The sequence below is a fragment of the Hydra vulgaris genome, chromosome 06 (genome assembly GCF_038396675.1).
Source record: "Hydra vulgaris chromosome 06, alternate assembly HydraT2T_AEP".
In the NCBI taxonomy this organism is placed as follows: Eukaryota; Metazoa; Cnidaria; class Hydrozoa; order Anthoathecata; family Hydridae; genus Hydra; species Hydra vulgaris.
Window position 1 is genome coordinate 42,389,690 of NC_088925.1, and position 12,691 is coordinate 42,402,380.

Sequence of the window (12,691 nt, forward strand, 5' to 3'; positions counted from 1 at the left end):
GAAGTAACGGTTTCGATTGGCAATCCCAGCAGCACAGTGTGAGGAAAACCATGGAGGAGAGTGAGGCTTGACCTGGAATCGTCGAGAGGGAATAAAAAATTCCATGCCAGCCTGAATCCACGCAGTTATGTAAGAAGCACATTTGTCGACAGGAAGTTGAAAGATTTCTACATAAGGGCCATCACGAAGAAAATCACGGAAAGAATCCCAGTCAGCTTTACTGTAGTTGTAAGAGGTTCGATAATAGGGGGATTCAGGTGATGAAGAAGAATGAGATATTAGTTTTAAAGAGATTAAACTGTGATCAGAAGCACCTAAGGGTGAATGTGGAGAAACTGAGCACTGACTAGGATCAGAAACAAGACATAAGTCGAGTAGAGAAGGTAAATGATTAGGGTTGTCAGGAAAGCGAGTTGGAAAGTTGACTATTTGAGTTAGGGATTAAGAAAGGCAAAAGTTGTGGGCTTTAATGCCTGCACAGTCACTGACACTGAGAGCTAAGCCATTCAGAGTGGTGAGCATTAAAGTCACCGACAAAAACTATATTAGCTGATGGATAAAGAGAGAGGGCTTGGTCAATATGATCAGAAATAACATCAAAAAGAGTGCAGTCTTGAGATGAAGGAGAGCAATATAGAACAAAGAGAAAGGCAATAGAGTGAAGTGGTGCTAAACGAAAGCACATGAAAGAATAGTCTGTGGATTCAAACCTAGTTTCACGACAAACAGGTGAATTCTTACGAATGTAAATGCCCAGGCCAAGCATGTGACTATTGGAGTCTTTACGAATCAGAGGAAGATAACCATCAACACTAAGATCACAAGATGAGACAGCCGAACTCAAATTAGTCTCACAAAGAGCAAGTAGGTCTGGTGAACTTTGCAAGAGATAAGACTCAACAGAAGAAAAGTTACTTTGAAGACCACGAATATTAGTGAATGATAGGTTTAGAGAACTTGGTGATGATGATGGTTTTTTGTGTTTTATAGTTTTTGGTACTTTATTCATTTTTAAATTAGATTGAAGAACTTGACTCAAAGCATAGATAGTACTCAGAACACCGTTTAATAGCCCAAGCAATTGCCTCATTTTTACTAATAAACCCTAAGTTGTAACAAAGGGCTCCAAATGTGGCCTCCGCAATGCACACCAAAAGTACAAACAGGGACACCATCCATGCGCAACATGGCACTGTTAATACTTTGATATTTTTCAGCTGTTGATGGAATCAGCCTCTCTGAGAGCTACCACAGAGTTTGGGAAACCTGACTACCAGCCGGCCTCAGAACCATAAAACTGAGTTTTAGAGCTGTACCCTCATAAGGAGATAATAATATGAGTTGCCTAGTCATAAAAACAGTGACACAAGCAAACCCATGCATTGAGTCAAGAAGATCCAGCATTCAACATCCTAAACTGGAAACAATGTATTAAAAATACATCTGCGCCAGCCTAATAGATAAAGAAGGGGTGCGAGGCTGGTCAACAGATAGAATCTGTTTACCCCTTAAGTCTTTGCCTAGGAGGCCTTCTACAAGACAGTAGCTGGGTGCATTTAACATCTGCCCAAGATGAGTATTTTTATCGAGACACCATCTCTAGCCTTTACTCAACCAAGAGCCCCAAGGCAGGGGGTGTTTTAAATCGGAGTTGGCATCTCCTAGCCTTTGCCTAAATAGGCGTATCCTACAAGGCAGCAGGACATGAAGCAGATTGTACTGGGTTACATGTTACCAGTAGCAGGATAACCTGATCTGACAAGATCAGGTTATCCTGCTTTACCAGTGTTTCCTAATTTGGGGCATGACCCCCACATTAGGAAACACTGCTCTATGTTGAATAGAAACGTCGGCGCAAGAGAACAAATGGTTATTCTTCTATTTAAAAGATAAAAGAAAAAGATGACTCCTACTAAAAAACTTAGACAAAAATATTACCTTTAAGAAAGGCCAAAAATAATGCTAAATTAGTTAAAGAAATTAGTAAAAACTAAATTAGTAAAAAACAACAAAAAAGAAATAAAAACATGCGAAAGAGAACTTGACTGATTCATAGAGAGAGTATGGAATCTAAATAATAAGCTATGCAGTTGTCTCAGTCCTGCTAATTAACTTTAAGTTGTGACTTAGCGCTCCTTATGTGACCTTGACAATGCACCCCAAAAGCACTAACATGGACACCATCCATATGTAACATGGCACTGTTAGTACTCCGATATTTTACAGCTGTTGATGGAATCAGCTTCTTGAGAGCTACCACAGAGTTAGGAAAAATTTCCTACCAGCTGGCCTCAGAACCATTAAACTGAGTTTTATGAATAAAGTCAAGAAGATCCAGCATTCATTATACAAGACAGGTAACAATGTTACACAGGTTTATCTATGCCAGCCTAATAGATAAAGAACGGAGTGTGAGACTAATCAACAGATTTATTCTGCTTACCCTTAAATTCTTTGCCTAGGAGGCCTTCAACAAGGTATTAGCTGGATGAAGTTAGCATCTGCCCAAGATGAGTATTTTTATTGAGACACAACTTCTAGCCTTTACCAAGAGCCCCAAGTCAGGAGAAATTTAGGTTTATTTCTTCTAACCTTTGCCAAAAAAAGTAAACCCTACAAGGCAGCAGGACATAGGGCAGGATGTACTTAGTTACATAATACCAGTTGCAGGTTGATTGTGATGATCCTGAACCTGACCTGTCCTGACCTTGAGTAGTTAAAAGAAGTTACTTCTGTAAGCATTACTTTCAAACATTAAGCTACATATTTTGGAAATTCATTAGGAAAAACATTTCATCTAACTGAATTCTGGAAATTAAGGTGAGCATAAGTTATGTTGTTAGAGTTACCAGTTGGTAACTAAGTTAACACAACAGCAAAAAATAAAAGTAGAACACAAATATACATTAAAACTTATTGGTGAATGAACACTGCGCCTGATGTTTAGTCAGAGCACAAACATTTATATAGAAATTTACGAGTGAATGAACACCGTGCCAGAGTTTCAGACAGGCACAAAAACACATTTAGGAACTTACTGGTGGATGAACACTATGCCAGATTTCATACAGAACACAAGCATACATGTTGGAACTTACAAGTGAATGAGCACCACCACAGAGGTTCAGACAGAACACAAACATACATATAGGAATTTATGAGTGGATGAACACCATGCCAGAGGTTCAGACAGAACACATACATAAATATAAAGCAAATTATGAGTGAGCTAATGCTGTAACTAAGACACCTCAAATTATATAACAGACAAAAATAGATACCACTATAGATAGATATTAGATATTATTGATGACAGGGAGTACACTTCTTTTAGCCTAAGCTTAGACAGCAAATCCTACAAGGCAGCAGGTGATAGAACAGATGACACTGGATTACATGTTACCAGTAGCATGTAATCTGGGGATCATGATGACCTTACACCACTTTTTATGGTACTTTCAGTTTAAAAATATATATTCCTCCTCTTATAGTGACATATGGAATAAAAATTAACAATAAAATATTTTTAGTCATATCCTTAATATATTATAATTTACGCATTAAAGGGGGTGATAACAGATAATTCTCGGAAAATTTTGTTTTAAGGGCTCTAATGGTAATGGAGACAATTTGTTAATTTGATCAATTAGAATATTGTTAGCCCAGTTCTCCACATTAATACTTTTCTTTTTCAGTTCCATAGGAGCACTGTAGGGTGTTCAAAAAAACACAATTTTTAAGGAATAGTTCTTTTGGAAATATTCTATCGAATAATTCCAAAAACAATTGGAATTATGATGTATTTGGGACCCAAGAACACGTCTGATTTTTTTCAGAATTTTTTTTTCACTTTTTTAGTCTCCGCCAGAGGCCATTTTTATTCATGGCTGCCAAAAAGTCCTATTTTCATCATTTTCAATATTTACTACATGTGATGAGATAGAAAACCACTCAATATGATATATTAGTCGTTTAAATTTGTTCTGGGGTAAACTAAACATTTTTGGCATAATTTGTATAAATCCAACATGGCTGCCAAAATCTAATATGGCTGCCAAATTTTCACAGCTTTCAGCATTTGCTACCAAGTATGACTTGGATAAACACTAAATATGACATATTTATGGTTGTAAACTTGTTCTAGGACAAAATACACATTTTGTAGGTAACGGCTGCCAAAATTTTCTATTTTAAGTATTGTCAACTTTTTCTGCCAATGATAAGCTGAATACTTGTTCTACTGTAAAATATACTTTTAAAAATTTTAATATGGCTGCCAAAAGAGGAAAAATTCCAAGTTTTTTTTTAATTCAATTATAAAATGAATGGTACTAATAATATATACATACTAAATTTTCTATAAATGACATATGATGGAAATTAAAGACATGCATACTTTATGCAAACATATTGTTGTTGTTAAAATTTTTAACGATCACCAAATGTATAACATACAGTACAAATATTTGTATATTATTATATTTCTTGTATACCAACACAAATGTCTATTAATATCTATACAAACATCCATGCATTATAACTTTTGTGTTGAAAATTCTAACATGATAGTACATCAATTTATAATAAATGTTGACAAGGAGGTATGGTAATACTGTTTATGTTAATTTCATGCATTTCTTCCTTTTAAGATGGCTAAAATCTGTGAGTAACCTGTGACTATTGACAACTAGAATGATGTCATTGTTATATTCAGCATCCTCTAATTAGTTAACATATTGTGTGACTGCTCTCTCTGCTACATCATTGACTGCCGTAATGCTGTGAAGGGTATGGCTGAGTCTCTGATATTCAGGGTCATTATACCACATGGAAAGATCAATGGTTAGAAACCTGACATCCTGTATTTGAAGACAATCAAAGATATGCCAAGATTGCAGACCAACAAAATCCTGGAGCCTAGGTTTATCTACCTGTAGAAGTTCAGAACGGTGTGATCAAGTTTGAGGTTGAAATTGCAGGCGATTAGATGTGACTAGAGACTGGACAATATCACGTTTTTCCTGTAGAAACACATTTGCATCACATATAGACATAACAACAAGGTCTTCTGTTAGATACCACAGGTGATGAGAGATTGACTGCTGCACTGCGGTAGCAATGGCTTCATCAATAGCCTGTAGATACAAATGTTGCGAATTATGAATAAGTTATTATATACACTAATACCTGAAAAAACATAGTACAATAAACCGATCATAATTTTATGCAATATCAGTGATAGATAATTAATAACTCCAAACCTCAAAACGCTTCACATCCTTCCAGAATTGAAGGTCTAGATGGGGTGTTGACACTGTAATAGGAGCTTGCAGCCAATACTTGGCATAGTAAACTATAATGGATGTTGCCATTCTCTTGACAGCCTGTTTCTCCACTGCTGTGGTCAGATCTGATAACTGATGAATAGTCATGGCAATCTTGCACAAGTACAAAGCTTTGATCATGAATCGTGTACGATGACAGGCTCCTGGTTTCTCCATCCGAAAGCTGTGCGTGGGATTCCTCTGAGGTCTCCAAATCTGAATATATTATTGTAATGTATTATTGTCATGCTATGTATGGAGACACGATATAGAAATAAGGGTTAAATTTCAGAGTTGTGGGTTATGCATAATTGATTAGTAATAAGTGATTAGTATTATTTTTTTTATTGTTTGTTACTGTCCACTTAGATAATGTGTATACAGTTCACACAACTCTCTATAATCTTTCCTCGGAAGGTTCCTCTGACACAGTGTTCTTCCAGGAAGAGTCTTGCATCCTTAGCCTGAGCCACAAGAAGGCTGTCTGGTCCATAATAAGGTGGCAAGGTTGTGTTGGCAGGTCATTGTCATTGATGTAGATCATCCTGGTCAATCTGTTTAAAGCACTGTTTGAATTGAACAAACATACGATTATCTAGACTAAAAATCTACAATCACATATTTCATGTTAAATATTAACAAAATAATGACCAGAAAGACTGGCCACAAAAATAGAGTGATGTACATACTAGAAAAAATAACATGCCTTTGATTATGTTATGTAACAGTAAATATCCATCTGGATATTTACTGTTACATAAACATGCCTTCATCAGCACCTCGAATAGCTTTATTTGCATGATGAATATGCTATTGCTCTGCTACATGATGGCGGCATGCCAAAGGCTTGCTGAAAAAGAATGTCTGCTCCACTCAGTTGACCGCTATTTGAAGCTATTGTATCCCAGCAGGTGGCTACAACCTTATTTGTTATATCCCATATGTCACAGGTGAAAATGAGGGCTTCGGCCTGGGAAACACCAATTCCATTTTCCATCTTTGGCGCTCCAAGAAACTGCCTAATTGGCTGGTCAAAAGACAATTGAGCAACTATGCACAAATTTTCCTGTGTTTTACCAGAGGTAAACTTGAGTTGTTTAGCATCCCCATACAGGAATATCGTACCAGGATTAAAATCTGCTCTTATCTTTGCTGCAGCATTTTTCTTACCTTTGATTCTTTGGCGCTTTATGGTTGAGCGGCTAAGTAAAACACCATTTAGGTTTCCAGAACCAGCTAATATCATTTGAGAAAATATTGAAAGTTCAGCATTGAGGCAGAGCTGCAATTGGGAGGCCAACTTTGATGTGATTTCTCCAAGGGTCTTGGTTGGTAGGTCCAGCTTTATTGACTCTTGTCATTTAGGTTTTCTCTCTTTGGGATACCATGGGGGATACCATTGAGTTCTGTATCTGTATTTATATCTGCACATCTGGACATTAATTTGTTAGCCTCAGACTGTACATGTTGTTTCTAATCCATCTTGTTTTAATATCAAGCCCATTGTTCTTGCGTTCTTGCTATTCAATCTTCTTTTTGGTTTAATTTACTTACTGCTGTTTCATCAATGGTGATGAGAATAGTGAGGAACTTTACGTTGACCCTGCAGGAATACAAAATGTAACTTCTCTTGTCGAAGCAAGGATCTGCTCGACAACAACTGGTGCAAGATCACTAAGGGAATTGAAGTAGTGTTGGAAGTCAGGCTTGCTGAAGTTTTTCTACCTTTCTGTATAAGCCAGGCAGTATGTGTTTATGACCTTGAGGGTCTTTTCAATGCAGTGTTTGGACTTTTGAGTTGGAATGTTAGCTGACTGCCAGATAGGTAACATTTAATTAAAGATGTTCTTATCAATATCTTTTTTAGGTGTCTGATAGTCCTTCTTCCTTACATCTCTGTATCTTTGCAATACTGCTCTATTAGTTGGTAGCTTTCTAGTGCTAAATATAGCACGACATGAACCAATTACTTTAATGTATGACTGGGTGGGATTTTTTCTATGTCTAGAGCTGAACTGATTTTTCTGAAATGTCCAACTTGACCTGGTATCTTCTGTGGAAGATGACTTATTTCACCCTTTGGATTTGGTGACTGTCCTCCTTTCTGCTTAGGAATTGGTTCTAATGATTCACTCATATCTGGTTCCATCCTAACAAAAATACAGAGTGTTGTGAGATAAAAACATCTTCTATAGTAAAAGTCACTCCTAAAAATGTATTATTTTGCATTCAAGCAGAATAAGTAAAGCTGTATTATAAATCTTATAAATTTATAAAAATGTAAGTTTTTTTTTTTTGCTAAATACTTACTTAAGTGGTTTTCTATCTCATTGCATTCAATAAATGTTGAAAATGATGAAAATAGGACTTTTTGGCAGCTATAATTAAAAATGGCCTCTGGCAGAGACTAAAAAAATGAAGAAAAATTCTGAAAAAAATTAGACTTGTTCTCGGGTCCCAAATGTATCATAATTCCAATTGTTAGAATTATTTGATAAAAGTTGTGCTTTTTGGAACACTCTAGAGCACTGTTAAACGTTTGTTATGAATGTGAAACTAACTTTGCAAAAAAGACTCAGTAATTATTTAATCTAAAATTAAAAGAGGTCTTTGGCTTTATACAATATATTTAGACTGTTAAATAATATTTTAACAAAATTGAAATCTGTTTTTAAACTTCACTCTGCACATACTTTGCACATATAAAACTATATTTAGACTTTTAAACATTGGGATACTTTATTAAATTTTAAGATAATCTAGCAACTCTTTTTTTTTTTTACATGAAAAAATCTTTAAAGCCATGAAAGATAGCAACTCCAGGAATTCGAGTACCTATGACAACAAAACAAAACAAAAAAATTTTTTAAATCTTTAAAATTTGCAAAAAAAATTTTCTTATTCAAACCTTTTTGAACCCAATATACTAAAGAGATGGGTTCACTTGGAATGAAACAGTGGAAAGCCTAATAACTATGTTGAATTAAGTCATTGCTAAAAATTACCTTGTTATATGATATAATTAATGGACATTTAAGTTTATTCTTATTAAGAAATTTCGATTTATTTAGTTTGCGTTTCTAAAAATATTGCCATGATAACATGGCTTGCTCCTAAAATATATAAAAACCAAACCAATGTCTATATACCATTAATGTATAGTACTTTCACCTGTAGTGAAATGTAAATAATTTGTCTAACACAGAATAAAATTTTTATGTGGCATATTTTCCCTGGTGATTTATTCACTCCACTTCATTCTATAACAAATGTTTTGCATAGTGGGTACTTAGAAGCTTGAAATACTTTCAACTAGGATATACAGTGACATTCTCAGTGACAGGGTGTTACTGGTCATGATAATTTTGAAGAAAAAAAAAGGTACAATATAGTTGTGTTTGATCTTAGGAAGTAGTCAGGCTTGAACTACTTCTTATTCTAAAGCAAGATGTACTTGATATACCTAAGAACTAACTTATATTTCAACATTTGAAACCTGTTTGGAAACATTTTTGTAAATCAATAAGGCTCTGTATGTCTTCAACATAAGACGATTTGACATATTCATGTATTTTAAGGTAGTTTTTATAGCATTTATTTTTTGTTCATTTTTAGAAAATCTCACAAAAGTCAACTTGGAAGGCTTAAAGAAAAAGATCCAGCTTTTTATGAATTTCTAAAAGAGAATGATGAAGAGCTTCTAGAATTTTCTGATTCAGATGCAGAGGGAGAGTTAGGTAAAAAAAGTTTTTCTTTTTTAAGGTTTAATTAAGAATTCTTATTCTTGCCATTAATTTTTTTAAATATACATTATGCATATACTATATATAAATATACATTATGCATATGCATTATATAAATATACATTATGCATATACTATATATAAATATACTTTATGCATATACTATATACATAACTTTTGAATTCATTTTGTTTTTTGATATGATAAAATATTTAAATTTTGATATGTTGAAATGTTTAAATCTAAATATGATAAAATGTGTACATGTACATGAATAATGAGAAATTTTTAGATAATAGATTAGACAATAAGTAGATTGTGCATTTTGCATATCCGCTTACCAATAGTTGTTACCATGTTTATCTTTATGTCAAAATATAATCAATCATTTTATCAAATTGGTTTTGAAATTAAATAGTTTTCATGGGAAGTAATTCATAGTTCAGGTTTTGAAACTTATTTTAAAACATATAAATAATATCAATAGGCAGCTCATCATGTTGTCATCATTTTAAAATATTTTTTTCTTTTAAAGAAAACAATACTTTGTTTTTAATTTTTTTTACACTTATAAATTCCATTAAAGTTTTCAACACTGAAAAACAATACAAAAATTGCAAGTAACACTCCGAACTCATCAAACTCCAAAAAGCAACACATAATTTAAACTAGGAACTTTTAATTAAAAGAAGAATTTCTTTTATTTAATACAGTACCTGTCCAAACCAAAATTTTTTGTCAATGTATGTACACTCTGATGCGCCTATGGTTATATCAGTTGATGTATGTACCCTTTGCCGCATGTACAATATATTATATGTATTTTTATAAATTCAGCTTAAAGCTTGCTAAGTTGATTGTAGTAATTCATAAATTCTTGAAGGTAGAACCACTTATATATAAATGGTTTTACCTTAAGGTGGCAACCTTTAAAAGAGTTTATTGTTGTAAGTATTGAGTTGATAGATTTTTAAATTTAAAAAACAAGCAACTGGCACCAAGCCATTTGCTTGTTTTTTAAACTTAAAAATCAGATATTTATCTGAATTTGAAAATTTGGTTATTTGAGTAAAGAATGACATGGTACAAATATATAAATATATATGTATATATATATATATATATATATATATATATTTATATATTTATATATTTATATATTTGTATGATACAAATATATAAATATATATATCAGGCCGGCCAATTTGTATGGAGCCGAAAAATTTGATTAGAGCCGCCCCCTAGGATGATTCTATGGACAATTCTAAGCAACTTAGGTGAAGGAACCATAGGTCTATCTCGATTTTCGAGTCTCCCACTTTTCAAAAAATGATTTTTTCCCTATAACATCATTTTGATTCAAAATTCGATTTTTTATTCATCGTTATATTATCTTTTTTATGTGTATATGGGGGGTTTTTGGGGTCAAGAAATTCATTTCTGATCTTGATTTTTACCTATGACCACCGCCAGAGGGCGTTTCATGCATATTTTATCTATTTTTCGTCTATTTTCCGAGAAAAATTACAAGTTTTTTGGTAAAATTTATTTTATTTTTTTCAACAGAAATTCAATCTAAAAAATAAGAACATGTGTAAAAAATAAAAAAAATGAATTTAGTGAAAGAAAAGCGAAATAAGTTATTTTTGAAAGTTATTCTTGCTTTCAAGTCTGGAGTATTTTGTGTATCACTGTGTTGACTTTTTTCTAAAACACGTTTAGAAACACTAACCAGCAATTGAACATATCTTTCCGTTGCCTGTATGTGTACCGGAATTCTTGGATCAGGCAATGGTGGATCATCGTATTCTAAATATTGTTTCAAATGATCATGCATAATGCTATGCGTAAACGGTGTTTCGAAGAAGACATCATCTTTATTTAAATCAATCATATTCGTATAATCTGTACAATTGAAGTTTATCAAAGGTTTTTGATAAACTCTAAGATGTGCCGGGTTGTACAGATTTCTTCGGTATTGTAAAATTTTCTTGATTGCGACATCGCTAACAAAATATTTTCGGAATGTGCGTAATATGAATTGTCTTTAATGACATTATTGACAACTCTGCGTAGATTTGTATCCAAATATTGTGTCCAACGAATGAATTTGTAAAATAATACACTACCAAAGACCACCGAATTGTAGTACTTGATGTTGAAGTGCATCAGCACATACACTTTCATTATGTATGTTGTCAGAATTTTCAAATTCCTTGATGGATTTTAAGTTGACACATACAACCGCAACAATCTATTCGCCTTGGTGAGCCAATGTGAATGTGCTATTGGTTCTGGTTTAATGTGAGACAAATCCGCATGAACAAAACCATTTGAAATTGCATTAGCCATTTTGTATAAATACTTTGAATCGGTGGATAATTCAAATGGATCTAAATCAGGTGGCACGTTCTATAGCATGATTATCTCGAATTCATGTACAAGCTGGAAAAAAAAAAATTAGATGAATTAAATGCAATTTTACCATTTAATAATGGAAAAAATCAATGAGAAAAATGACAAATGATACATACCGGAAGATTTTCATTCGTTTCAATTTGTTTGCCAAACGTTCCGGTTGTTGTTCGTGGTCCATTTGTCAATGATCTTTCCAAAGTGTCAAACAAATGACAAAATGGCAGCTCATTGAAGTGCAGAAGGCACACAAACCAATGCAGCGATCTATTCAAATGCAATTCAAATCAACGCAAAATCCCATTTCTTACGCCAGTTTTTGTTGGCTCACCATCACAGTGTAGCATCGAGAGCAATTTCTTTTTCGACGAAAAATGTATTCAATGTCATCAATTTGTGTTCAGCATCTTCATTTTCGACTTTTGTGTAGCCTATCAATTGGGAATTTGGTTCCTTCAAAACAACTAGATGTGATTCTTTCACAATCCTTGCATGGAACTTCTCATTTATTTTTTCCATTGTTAAAGCATCATTTTTTCGGCCGTCGAATGAAAATGCTATCAAATTGGATGCATCATACTGCTTAAGAAGCAATTCTTGTCTGCATTTGGCTTTTTCTTGACACATTTTATTTTTATCCATGATGATAGGATTGCCATGTTAATCTTTTACGTAAATGTCTTGCATAAGAGATGTTGCAAGTGCTGCTGCTATTCTATCAGACACACCAAATTGATCACACATCGCAGCAAAGTTTGAAGCATCGTATCTGGGAGTATATGGTCCTCAGATCACTGACAGAACATCTTGTGGATTTGAACTTGGCTCATCTGTATCATTACTTGGCTCATATGCTAAATGGCTCTCTTCAACACTTGTTGATATTATTGTTGACATTGGTGCTGGCTCTTCGAATTCCGGTATCGTCAATCTTCTGACATTAGACTGATCTCACATGAACTCTTTCAAATGATCTGGAATCAATCCACATGAGCATAATGCTGCCTTTAAGTCACATTGACATTTGCTGATGTAAAATAATTCTTTTGTAGATTGCACAAACGTTCTGAATGTGGCGATTTTTGGATGTTTAGTTTCGATTTGATACTTCTCAATCAATGTATCCAATTTTCTAACAACACTTTTTTGTTAGAATTTCAACATTAAGTTGACTCCAAATTTCAATCAATTTGTCTGTTATGTGCGGTA

General features: G+C 33.7%; 1 protein-coding gene across 1 annotated transcript in view; it reads left to right on the forward strand.

The window, feature by feature from the left end:
* LOC100202801 (nucleolar complex protein 2 homolog) overlaps positions 1–12,691 on the forward strand; it is an 82,685-nt gene that overhangs the window by 14,720 nt on the left and 55,274 nt on the right. Inside the window, exon 2 of the mRNA XM_065800176.1 lies at positions 8,940–9,061. Coding sequence (XP_065656248.1) covers positions 8,940–9,061 — 122 coding nt within the window. The remainder of the gene's footprint in view (positions 1–8,939; positions 9,062–12,691) is intronic.